The sequence below is a fragment of the Salvelinus alpinus genome, chromosome 26, assembly GCF_045679555.1.
Source record: "Salvelinus alpinus chromosome 26, SLU_Salpinus.1, whole genome shotgun sequence".
Classification (NCBI taxonomy): domain Eukaryota; kingdom Metazoa; phylum Chordata; class Actinopteri; order Salmoniformes; family Salmonidae; genus Salvelinus; species Salvelinus alpinus.
This window is the reverse complement of record NC_092111.1, coordinates 10,868,649-10,882,043: the sequence shown is the minus strand read 5'-3', so window position 1 is coordinate 10,882,043 and position 13,395 is coordinate 10,868,649. Positions and strand designations below refer to the sequence as shown.

The 13,395-nt window shown below is 41.5% G+C and overlaps 1 protein-coding gene across 1 annotated transcript; it reads right to left on the bottom strand.

Moving 5' to 3' along the window:
- Window positions 1-6,943: 6,943 nt before the first annotated feature.
- LOC139554684 (oocyte zinc finger protein XlCOF6.1-like) lies at window positions 6,944-9,151 on the bottom strand. The gene is made up of 2 exons (XM_071367707.1): window positions 8,821-9,151; window positions 6,944-8,653 (listed from the first exon to the last, which is right to left on the bottom strand). Exons 1-2 carry the CDS (start codon window positions 9,005-9,007, stop codon window positions 7,755-7,757), a joined length of 1,086 nt encoding a protein of 361 aa, XP_071223808.1. The 5' UTR covers window positions 9,008-9,151; the 3' UTR covers window positions 6,944-7,754.
- Window positions 9,152-13,395: the final 4,244 nt, after the last annotated feature.

Sequence of the window (13,395 nt, the reverse complement as noted above, 5' to 3'; positions counted from 1 at the left end):
AGGTGTATAAAATCGAGCACACAGCCATGCAATCTCCATAGACAAAACATTGGCAGTAGAATGGCCGTACTGAAACGCTCAGTGACTTTCAACGTGGCATTGTCATAAGATGCCACTTTTCCAACAAGTCAGTTAGTCAAATTCCTGCCCTGCTAGAGCTGTCCCGGTCAACTCTAATTGCTGTTATTGTGAAGTAGGATTGTCTAGGAGCAACAACGGGTCAGCCGTGAAGTGGTAGGCCACACAAGCTCACAGAACGAGACCGCCGAGCACTGAAGCATGTAAAAATTGTCTGTCCTTGGTTGCAACACTCAGTACAGAGTTCCAAATGGCCTCAGGAAACAACGTCAGGCCAATACCGATCATAGGGAGCTTCATGAAATGGGTTTCCATGGCCGAGCAGCTGCACACAAGCCTACGATCATCATGTGAAATGCCAAGCGTCGGCTGGAGTGGTTTTAAGCTCGCCGCCAATGGACTCTAGAGCAGTGGAAACAAGTTCTCCGGAGTGATGAATCACGCTTCACCATCTACAGCATTCAATGATATTCTAGATGAGTCTGTGCTTCCAACTTTGTGGCAACAGTTTGGGGGAGGCCCTTTCCTGTTCCAGCATGACAATGCCGCCGTGCAAAAAGTGTGGTCCATATAGAAATGAATGGGCTACACAGAGCCCTTACCTCAACCCCATCGAACACCTTTGGGATGAATTGGAACGCCGACTGCGAACCAGGCCTAATCGCCCAACATCAGTGCCCGACCTCACCAATGCTCGTGGCTGAATGAAAGCAAGTTCCTGCAGCAATGTTCCAACATCTAGTGGTAAGCCTTCCCAGAAGAATGGAGGCTGTTATAACAGTAAAGAGGGGATCAACTTCGTATTAATGCCCATCATTTTGGAGTGAGATGTTCGACGAGCAGGTGTCCACATACACTACATGACGAAAAGTATCTGCTAAAACAAACAAACATTTGTATTAGCATATTTAAAATAATTGAATAAGGAATTCACATGATCATATTCATTTCATATTGTATATTATAAACATAATAATATGTCATAAACGTAACTATCCCCAACACATAACTTCAGAGCCAGGATCCAAACCATAATACACTGCTCAAAAAAATAAAGGGAACACTAAAATAACACATCCTAGATCTGAATGAATGAAATATTCTTATGAAATACTTTTTTCTTTACATAGTTGAATGTGCTGACAACAAAATCACACAAAAATGATCAATGTAAATCAAATTTATCAACCCATGGAGGTCTGGATTTGGAGTCACACTCAAAATTAAAGTGGAAAACCACACTACAGGCTGATCCAACTTTGATGTAATGTCCTTAAAACAAGTCAAAATGAGGCTCAGTAGTGTGTGTGGCCTCCACGTGCCTGTATGACCTCCCTACAACGCCTGGGCATGCTCCTGATGAGGTGGCGGATGGTCTCCTGAGGGATCTCCTCCCAGACCTGGACTAAAGCATCCGCCAACTCCTGGACAGTCTGTGGTGCAACGTGGCGTTGGTGGATGGAGCGAGACATGATGTCCCAGATGTGCTCAATTGGATTCAGGTCTGGGGAACGGGCGGGCCAGTCCATAGCATCAATGCCTTCCTCTTGCAGGAACTGCTGACACACTCTAGCCACATGAGGTCTAGCATTGCCAGGTCGCAGTTGCAAATGAGAACTTGTTCTCAACTAGCCTACCTGGTTAAATAAAGGTGAAATTAAAAAAAAAATTAAAAAATTTGTCTTGCATTAGGAGGAACCCAGGGCCAACCGCACCAGCATATGGTCTCACAAGGGGTCTGAGGATCTCATCTCGGTACCTAATGGCAGTCAGGCTACCTCTGGCGAGCACATGGAGGGCTGTGCGGCCCCCCAAAGAAATGCCACCCCACACCATGACTGACCCACCGCCAAACCGGTCATGCTGGAGGATGTTGCAGGCAGCAGAACGTTCTCCACGGCATCTCCAGACTCTGTCACGTCTGTCACATGTGCTCAGTGTGAACCTGCTTTCATCTGTGAAGAGCACAGGGAGCCAGTGGCGAATTTGCCGATCTTCGTGTTCTCTGGCAAATGCCAAACGTCCTGCACGGTGTTGGGCTGTAAGCACAACCCCCACCTGTGGACGTCGGGCCCTCATACCACCCTCATGGAGTCTGTTTCTGACCATTTGACACATGCACATTTGTGGCCTGCTGGAGGTCATTTTGCAGGGCTCTGGCAGTGCTCCACCTGCTCCTCCTTGCACAAAGGCGGAGGTAGCGGTCCTGCTGCTGGGTTGTTGCCCTCCTACGGCCTCCTCCACATCTCCTGATGTACTGGCCTGTCTCCTGGTAGCGCCTCCATGCTCTGGACACTACGCTGACAGACACAGCAAACCTTCTTGCCACAGCTCGCATTGATGTGCCATCCTGGATGTGCTGCACTACCTGAGCCACTTGTGTGGGTTGTTGACTCCGTCTCATGCTACCACTAGAGTGAAAGCACCACCAGCATTCAAAAGTGACCAAAACATCAGCCAGGAAGCATAGGAACTGAGAAGTGGTCTGTGGTCACCACCTGCAGAACCACTCCTTTATTGGGGGTGTCTTGCTAATTGCCTATAATTTCCACCTTTTGTCTATTCCATTTGCACAACAGCATGTGAAATTTATTGTCAATCAGTGTTGCTTCCTAAGTGGACAGTTTGATTTCACAGAAGTGTGATTGACTTGGAGTTACATTGTGTTGTTTAAGTGTTCCCTTTATTTTTTTGAGCAGTGTATAATTGCAGTCAGTATTTCAATCAGAATAAGAATATTCATCATAATATAAAACCTATTATTTCTATCAAGTCATCACTCTTAAACCATAATTATCTCCAAAGCATTTACAAAATATATGCACCATCGTTTAATGATTAAATTATTTCACTGCATAGCTAAACGTTAGTATCCACACGCAGCAATATTCCTTTGCCACTGAAAGTGGAAGTGACAGGGTTTTAAATACGTTGCAGATATGAAACAAACAGACAATCATAATATCAGTCAAAAATATAGAATTCCCAGTTTATGCTTCAAAATCCACCTTTATAAAGAGGTTTTAAAATTAGCTTCTATTTGACAATTCCATGACGTGACGTACAGTAAGGCATTTTTGGCAGAATAGATGGATGCAGTTCAATGCATGATTAACATAATACACCAATACATTTCTTGGTAGTCTAAAAACATATTGTAACGACCCTTGGTTTATAAGCGCGGAAATCAACTCTGCCGTTGAGCATGCTTTTGCGGCATAGACGATAGTGCGCTGGACTTCGGGCTAGAAGGTCGAGGGTTCGAGGCCTGCTCCCTGCCTGTTTCATTACAATATTGCTAGCAGGTTGTAAATCACAGCTGGCCTGGTAGATTGTTTACTGCCTCCACCCGTTTGGGATGGACTGTTTCAATCACTCCATATTTTGAACAAAAACAGACAACTGTAACTAAGGCTGGGAATGACAATACAATCAAACTAGCAAGGGCAATAATCCCAAATCAGTCACAATGGGGCTAATAGGCTAGCGCACATGTGTCACACAAGGCCCGCGGGCCAATAGGACACACAGGCAAGTATAAATTAGTCAACAGTTCAGTCATCTACTTTATGAAATTACAGCCTGATGTGCCAACTAATTTTCAGGGTAAATTGCTAGAGGCAGGTTGAGTTGTTGCTAAAAGTTGCTAAATTACGTTGTGACGTCATTGCGTGATAACGTAAAACTGCGTCATTATGTAGAATACGCAATAACGTTACTCAAATTGACTGGCCATCTCTGCAAAAAATATGATTTGACATTTGTTCAGGTACAGACTCCCACTCTTTTCTGTACTTCCGGCTGTACAATTTTGATTGAAACTTGTTGATTGATGTTGTAAGTTCTGTTCAAGATCAAACATTCGTTACCAACTATATTCATTGGGTTTGTCTCGTCGAACCCGTGCTACTGCTGCTGCAGTCAGCCAACAATGATTTGCAATTTGCTGAAATTGCTGCTGGCCTGCTGATGACGTCACTCACAATGCACTTTTGCAGCCAGGCACGTGTGTTGTGACAGTGTGTGACAGAAAATTAAAACGTTTTTGTGTCATTTAGAGGAAAAATGCGTGCATTTTAGCATTTGAGCCACTTTTCAAAAGTTGCTAAAAGTTCAAAATACATGTTTAAAAGTAGCTACATTTGTTGCTAGGTGCTGTTTGAAAAACAGTTGCCAGGGTAGTCTGAAAAGTTGCTAAATCTAGCAACAAAATTACTAAATTGGCATCACTGCTCCCATCCGGTGAATTCAAATCCAATTATGCTGCTGTCGTGTGTCCCGTTTACAGCGCACAGCTGAGGGAAGGTTACTAAAATGTCGCAGTCTGGCTTCGGTTTTTAAAGCTTGACAATGAATAACAAAAAAATGGAACCTGCAACAAAACACCACACAAAAGAGAAAGATGTAGGCCTATTACAGCAACATTAAAGCAGTGGCCTAGGCTGGCTACTCAACTACAATAACTTACATTTTGAGTGCACCCTACAGCAATGTTGCATTTAAGTTTAAATGTTACAACAAACCTATAGCTATGTTTTTGTTATTTGGAGTGAAATACTTTTTAAAAATTATTTTTTAAATAGGGTCACAGCATATCATGCACATCTACAAGCATAACAGCAAAGGCTGGACAAATATTAAATATTTTATTTGATTAAATATGTTCAAATGCTATATACAGCAGCCTCCTAAGTGGGCAATATAAAGGGCAATATTTATTCTTATAAAAAAATTGCCAATTTGGGTTTCGGTTGCACATCTGTTTTGTAATAAATAAATCAAAAATCAATTTGGCCCTGTTGCCGATTCAGTTTGACACCCCAGGGCTAGCGTATCTATACTGAACGAACGCAACATGTAACGTGTGGGTCCCATTTTTCATTAGCTGAAATAAAAGACCAGAAATGTTCCATATGCACAAAAATATTATTTTTCTCAAATGTTTACATCCCTGTTAGCGAACATTTCTCCTTTGCCAAAATGATCCATCCACCTGACAGGTGTTGCATATCAAGAAGCTGATTAAACAGCATGATCATTACACAGGTGCACCTTGTGCTAGGGGCAATAAAAGTCCACAACACAATAACACAGATGTGCCAAGTTGAGGGAGCGTGCAATTGGCATGCTGACTTCAGGAATGTCCACCAGAGCTGTTGCCAGAGAATTTAATGTTAATTTCTCTACCATAAGTCACCTCCGTCGTTTTAGAGAATTTGGCATTACGTCCAACGGCCTCATAACCGCAGACCACATGTAACCACACCAGCCCAGGACCTCCACATCTGGCTTCTTCACCTGCGGGATCATCTGAGAGCAGCTACCTGGACAGCTGGGGAAACTGTGGGTTTGCACAACCAAATAATTTCAGAAACTGTCTCAGGGAAACTCATCTGCGTGCTGGTAGTCCTCACTAGGGTCTGGATCTGACAGCAGTGCGGTGTCGTAACCAACTTCAGTGGGCAAATGCTCACCTTTGATGAACACTGGCAAGCTGGAGAAGTTTGCTTTTCACGGATGAATCCCGGTTTCAACTGTACCGGGCAGATGGCAAGCAGCGTGTATGGCGTCGTGTTGGTTAGCGGTTTGCTGATGTCAACATTGTGAACAGAGTGCCCCATGGTGGCGGTGAAGTTATGGTATGGGCAGGGATAGGCATTAGCTACGGACAACGACTCCAATTTTATCGATGGCAATTTTAATGCACAGAGATACCGTGACAAGATCCTGAGGCCCAAGGCCGCCATCACCTCATGTTTTACCATGATAATGCACTGCCCCATGACACAAGGATCTGTACACAATTCCTGGAAGCTGAAAACCTCCCAGTTCTTCCATGGCCTGCATACTCAGCACACGTCACCCATTGATCATGTTTGGGATGCTCTGGATCGACGTGCACATCAGTGTGTTCCAGTTCCCGCCAATATCCAGAAACTTCGCACTGCAATTGAAGAGGAGTGGGACAACATTTCAAAAAGCCACAATCAACTGCATGATCAACTCAATGCGAAAAGGTGTCGCGCTGCATGAGGCAAATGGTGGTCACACCAGATACTGACTGGTTTTCTGATCCACGCCCCTACTTGTTTTTTTTTAAGGTATCTGTGACCAACGGATGCATATCTGTATTCCCAGTCATAAAATCTATAGATTAGGACCTAATACATTTATTTCAATTGACTGATTTCATTATATTAACTGTAACTCAGTAAAATCTTTGAAATTGTTGCATGTTGCATTTATATTTTTGTTCAGTGTATTTATGTAGCTAGCTATTTATTTAGCAAGCTAAAAACACAGAGCCTAACGTTAACCCGGCTAGCTGCTGGGAGGATGTCTTGTCATTGGAGGAGTGGGTGAGTGACTGACTTTTCCCCCCCTCATTGTTTTTCAGTGGCTACAGCTAGAGATGCAGGTGTTATTTAGTTTGAAAAAATGTGAAATTGCTTTGCTAGCTAGCTAAGCTGAACTTATCCACAGTTAGCATATCTCCTAGTTGTCAGCCAAATTACATATTTGGCGTCGATCAAATGGGCAGGCAGACAGGCAAGTTCCCATTCAAAATGTCAAAACCTGGGTTGGAACAAGCATGCATTGGCAGGCAAGCTGCAGAAGGACGAGCAGGCTACTATTCCCCATCATTTCAGTGGAATTTTGATGGCCAACTAGCTTAACAAGTTTGAGAGGGTTTATCTAAGGTTTCCTCGTTAGATTTGAGCTTATCTCGCTAACAATATCATTAGATGTTGTTGCCTATGCACATCAACAACTGAGGGAGAGAGAGCCTACCTTTTCATGGTTGTTTGATCAATAGGACTGTGAAGTTCCCAAATGTAAGAGGACTCCTCTTACATTTGAAACCGTTTTGCAATGAAAACAAGAGTTTCTATTAGACAAATTAAGTAGGTCCCTCACTGTTTCGTTCCATTGGATGTAACGAATACACCCCAGGTATTTAACAAGTGAACTGGTTACAGGTGCGCGCATAGGAGTGTATAGTTAAAGGGGAATAAGAGCCTTTGCTACGCAATGATATTGTCGCAAATCTGGGTGGTTGCCCCATCCGGGATTCGAGGTGCTAGGTGATGGGTTAAAGCTGAAATCCTCAACAAACAGCACCATTGATCACCCCAGGCACATTTGTTATCATTTTTGTTTTATAAAAAAATATATATATATAATAATAAAAAATAAAAGATAAGTAGTACATACTCTGCTGCAATGAAGTCAGTGAAAAACATAAAACTGTTGTTTGAAGTAACATCTTTGTTGTTATATCACAAACGTACGTGGAAGTTTCACCACAATGGATTTCAACTTTAAGGTTGCTGCAATATCATGGATGAGCAGCATTAGGTCAGAATAGACCATCAAATTGGATAGAGAAACACTCAAATTCAAGGATAGAATTTTCTGAAAAGTTTTCTGTTTTAACATCAGTCTGATCATTTTCTCTTCACCGTGGCTCAGACATTCCAAAACAATCTAATTGTTAATAGGCTAATGTTTAAACAGTCTATATCTATTAATTTGAAACCAACAGCATGAATGATCCAGTGTGGTGTTGCATTCCTACGAGTTTTGTCCACATCCTGCATTTTTAGTCCCATCTTCTGACGTAAGATGTCCGTGTCCTCACTGTCTTTCGCCATTCTGTTTTGGTTCTGTTTTTGTTATTTGTGGACTTTATCCACATGTTTCAGCAGGTAAGCATTCCCAGTGAATCTTCTACCACACACAGAACAACCATGCTGTTTTTTACCTGTGTGAGTCAGTATATGCCTGTTGAGATGTGTTTTTCGACTGAATTTCTTTCCGCAGCTACCACAGCTAAATGGTTTCTCTCCTGTGTGAGTACGTACATGTTGGGTTAGGTTCCCCTTCTGATAGAAGCTTTTCCCGCAGTATCCACAGCTAAATGGTTTCTCTCCTTTATGAGTCTGTATATGCACATTCAGCAGCCCCTTGCTATAGAAGCATTTTCCACAGTCACCACAGCTAAATGGCCTGTCCCGTGTATGAATCCTCATGTGCTGGGATAGATGTGCTCTGTTTTTAAAGGTCTTGCCACAAACAAGGCAGGGGTTCCCACCGTGACAGAGTGGGACATGGGCCTTCAGTTTACTGGTGGAGTTGTGGGGGCATTCAATGGGTCTTTCCCTGGCGAGAGTCACATGCCTCTGAAGGTCAGCTTTTAGAGCAAATACTTTGCCGCAGTCACAGCAGCAGTGAGATTTTTTAGACATGGTGCTGAGTTTAGAACAGTATGCCCCCAATGGTGGTTCGGGATCCAATGGTGGACTGTTAACTTGGTCACTAATTACAGCTGAGCAGTGGCTGATGGCTTCCTGATCCCATTCACTTTTCACACAGGGAGAACTAAATATAAACTCTATGGTATTACCCTCCGGCCCTTGAAACTGCTCTTCCTCCTGGCTGGTCCTCAGTTCCTCTTTAATCAGTATGTGCCCTGGTTCCTCTTGTCCCAGACTAGGGCACCACTCCTGCTCACAGTGTTTTTGCTCGGGGGGAAACTCCTCTTCAGATACAGGGAGAGAGAGCTGCTGGGAGTCTGGATGGAAGAAATGATAGGCGCAGACATGCCTGAGTACACATGATTTTTGCAAAATCGACAAAATAATCATGCATGGTGAAAGCTAAACTAAAAGATTAATGAAATAATAATCGCTGATAGCCTAAACAGTATATTAAGTGAGTAAATGGGATCTACACACAAACCTGTTGTACATAGTTTTATACCCGGTGTAATCCCAAATAGTTTCCGTAGACGATCATTCTCCTCTTTAGATCGTGAGATCTCCTCCTGGTACTCAGCTACGACTTTCTCAACTGCCCCCAAAATCTCCACTGTCGCCGCCGTCAAACACTCAGAAAGAAACGAATTCAAAGACTGTAATTTAGACATGCTTAGAAGACTTGTGGTATTATTATTGTCAAAAGAGCCTGTTCCTCTCAGGTTGTATTCACCTATCTAGTCTACAATTCGTCTACGAGGAAGGAATATTAAAAAATAAACTCCCTCTCCTAGTTCTACATCCGTGTTGTCTTCTTCTTCCGTTCTAATGAGTGGGTATGGCGAACCCAGAAACACAAATTAGCGCCCCCAGGTGGATGCAGTTTTAATACAGAGAATTACATACGGCGCAAAAAGCAATCATTTATACTGAATAAAAATATAAACACAACAATTTCAACGATTTTACTGAGTTACAGTTCATATACGGAAATCAGTCAATTGAAAAAAAATCATTAGGCCCTAATCTATGGATTTCACATGACTGGGCAGGGTCGCAGACATTGGTGGGCCTGGCTCCCCAGTGGGTGGGCCTATGTCCTCCCAGGCCAATCAGAATGAGTTTTACCCCACAAAAGGGCTTTATTACAGACATAAATACTCCTCAGTTTCATCAGGTGTCTGGGTGTCTGCTCTCAGACGATCCTGCAGGTGAAGAAGCCAGATGTGGAGGTCCTGAGTTGGCGTGGTTACATGTGGTCAGCTGTTATGAGGCCGGTTGGATGTACTGCCAAATTCTCAAAAACGACATTGGAGGCGGCTTATGGTACAGAAAATAACATTCAATTCTCTGGCAACAGCTCTGATGGACAATCCTGCAGTTAGCATGCAAATTGCATGTTCCCTCAAAACTTGTATGACAAAACTGCACATTTTAGAGTGCCCTTTTATTGTACCCAGCACAAGGTGCACCTGTGTAATGATCACACTGTTTAATCAGCTTCTTGATATGCCACACTTGTCAGGTGGATGGGTTATATTGGCAAAGGAGAAATGCTCACAAACAGGGTTGTAAACAAATTTGTGCACAACATTTCAGAGAAATAGGCTTTTTGGGCATATGGAACATTTCTTGTATATTGTATTTCAACTCAGGAAACATGGGACCAACACTTTACATGTTGCAAGAGGAGGAAGGGAAGCGCTACTAAGGTACACAATAGTAAATTTTGGTAGACAGAAGGTGCTCTTTGGTAAAAGGGGTAAATTGGTCATCAAAAAGAAAGGAGGACCAAGGCACTCTTCATATAATTAATTAAAATGCCTTTATTTGTATGGCATGTTCAATAGAAAAAAAGTTTTAAAAATCCGACGCGTTTTGGCTGGATGGCCTTCATCAGGGAGTACAAGGAAATAATACAATGTCCTCTTTTGAACATCTTTTCCAATTAGCCCTAATTTGAAGAGGTAGTGATTACAAAATTGATTGGACACACCTAGTAAGCAATACTATACACATTAAAAAGTGAAACACTGTAACTATGTTATCAAAAAAATTCAACTCCAAGCTAGAAGTATCAGAACGCCTAGAAAGGTAGTTCTAACCTTAAATATGACTGGGAGAAGTGTCAAGAATAAGAAAGCAATATATTCCATAGTACACTAGAACACAGCAAACATGAACAACAGTATTAACATAGCTGAGGGAAATTGAGCAAAATGTCCACTAGATGACAGCAAATGGACCTATCACGACCCTACAGGAAGGGTGACAAATCCATATCTTCATTTAAACCAGGGTACTTAGTGGCCTGTAGCTTGTAAATCCAAAAACTTTCCCTTTGGTTTAACTGTTTACGACGGCTCCCTTTTCTAATTGATGCCGGAACATGATCAATACCCATAGCTTGTAGGGAGGCAGGGTTGCCATGGTGTAAGGACTTGTAGAGCCTTGCCTTGGGTAGTCTTCATTGCCTACCCGTATGGCGTACTTGTGTTCCGCTAAACGGTCTTGAAGGCGTCTTTTTGTCTGTCCAATGTAGAACACCTTGCACTGTGGACATTCCAATCTATAGATGACATGCGTGGTTTTGCAGTTAATTAAATGCTTGACGTAATACTCCATTTTAGAAGCTGTGTCAACAAAATACTTTTTATGTGCAATATTTCTGCAATGGTTGCACTGGTTACATTTAAAAGATTCCTTGGGTTTGTGGTCAAGCCAAGTTTTTTGAGAGTCACCAGGGAGATAGCTGTGGACTAATTTGTCGTTAAGGGTGGGACATCTCTTAAAGCTTATGACTGGTGGCTCGGGGAATACTTGGCGTAGTAGCATATCACTTTGGATGATTCCCCAATTATTTTTAATGATTCTTTTAATGTTCTCTGCTTCAGTGCTGTATTTTGTAACAAAATACACTCTCTCTCATGTATCACGATGTATCACGCGTTTATACTTTTGTTCAGTAAATATAAACCTTGAATTGCTAATGCTATGTATTGGCCATTGAGAGGCTTTGAAGCTCCCGGTCGGACATATTGGTACTCCCCAGTAGGAACAGTCCCCCATAGGAATGAATGGAATTCTACAGTATTTCAATTAAAGGACACAATTATATGTATTTAAGCTGTTTTTGTTGTTGTAGTGGGGACAGTAACATTAGAAATAAAATAATTCTTTAAGGAAAATGTTTTTATATATTCTTACATTTTTTATTTAATCTTTAGCTCACATAATACATAATTTAAAAGTATGAATTAAGGTGTCTGTAATATATAATAAATGTGGCAAAAACATATGCAGACATCAATAAATACGTTTCTATAACTTCCCTCAAGGGCCACAATGAAAATGCTTTTAATTTTTTTTATTATGAATAGATTTTATTTTTATGTCATCCTCTATGAATTTCAATGCATTGTATCCAGGTGTGGTTGTAGTGTTTTTAAATGCATTGTATCCAGGGGAGGTTGTAGTGTTTTTAAATGCATTGTATCTAGGGGAGGTTGTAGTGTGCTTTTAAATGCATTGTATCCAGGTGTGGTTGTAGTGTTTTTAAATGTATTGTATCCAGGGGAGGTTGTAGTGTTTTTAAATGTATTGTATCCAGGGGAGGTTGTAGTGTTTTTAAATGCATTGTATCTAGGGGAGGTTGTAGTGTGCTTTTAAATGCATTGTATCCAGGTGTGGTTGTAGTGTTTTTAAATGTATTGTATCCAGGGGAGGTTGTAGTGTTTTTAAATGCATTGTATCTAGGGGAGGTTGTAGTGTGCTTTTAAATGCATTGTATCCAGGTGTGGTTGTAGTGTTTTTAAATGCATTGTATCTAGGGGAGGTTGTAGTGTGCTTTTAAATGCATTGTATCCAGGTGTGGTTGTAGTGTTTTTAAATGCATTGTATCCAGGGGAGGTTGTAGTGTGTTTTTAAATGCATTGTATCCAGGTGTGGTTGTAGTGTTTTTAAATGCATTGTATCCAGGTGTGGTTGTAGTGTTTTTAAATGCATTGTATCCAGGGGAGGTTGTAGTGTTTTTAAATGTATTGTATCCAGGGGAGGTTGTAGTGTTTTTAAATGCATTGTATCCAGGGGAGGTTGTAGTGTTTTTAAATGTATTGTATCCAGGGGAGGTTGTAGTGTTTTTAAATGCATTGTATCCAGGTGTGGTTGTAGTGTTTTTAAATGCATTGTATCCAGGGGAGGTTGTAGTGTTTTTAAATGCATTGTATCCAGGTGAGGTTGTAGTGTGTTTTTAAATGCATTGTATCCAGGGGAGGTTGTAGTGTGTTTTTAAATGCATTGTATCTAGGTGAGGTTGTAGTGTGTTTTTAAATGCATTGTATCCAGGGGAGGTTGTAGTGTTTTTAAATGCATTGTATCCAGGGGAGGTTGTAGTGTTTTTAAATGCATTGTATCCAGGTGTGGTTGTAGTGTTTTTAAATGCATTGTATCTAGGGGAGGTTGTAGTGTGCTTTTAAATGCATTGTATCTAGGGGAGGTTGTAGTGTTTTTAAATGCATTGTATCCAGGGGAGGTTGTAGTGTTTTTAAATGCATTGTATCCAGGTGAGGTTGTAGTGTTTTTAAATGCATTGTATCTAGGGGAGGTTGTAGTGTGATTTTAAATGCATTGTATCTAGGGGAGGTTGTAGTGTGATTTTAAATGCATTGTATCCAGGTGTGGTTGTAGTGTTTTTAAATGCATTGTATCCAGGTGTGGTTGTAGTGTTTTTAAATGCATTGTATCCAGGGGAGGTTGTAGTGTGCTTTTAAATGCATTGTATCTAGGGGAGGTTGTAGTGTGATTTTAAATGCATTGTATCCAGGGGAGGTTGTGTGATTTTTAAATGCATTGTATCCAGGGGAGGTTGTAGTGTGTTTTTAAATGCATTGTATCTAGGGGAGGTTGTAGTGTGATTTTAAATGCATTGTATCCAGGGGAGGTTGTAGTGTGATTTGAAATGCATTGTATCCAGGTGTGGTTGTAGTATTTTTAAATGCATTGTATCCAGGGGAGGTTGTAGTGTGCTTTTAAATGCATTGTATCCAGGGGAGGTTGTAGT

Coding starts and splice junctions, on each gene's coding strand:
- LOC139554684 (XM_071367707.1), bottom strand. CDS start 9,007: ATGTCTAAATTACAGTCTTTGAATTCGTTTCTTTCTGAGTGTTTGACG. Junction 8,654..8,820: donor TATAAAACTATGTACAACAG/GTTTGTGTGTAG, acceptor TCTTCCATCCAG/ACTCCCAGCAGCTCTCTCTC.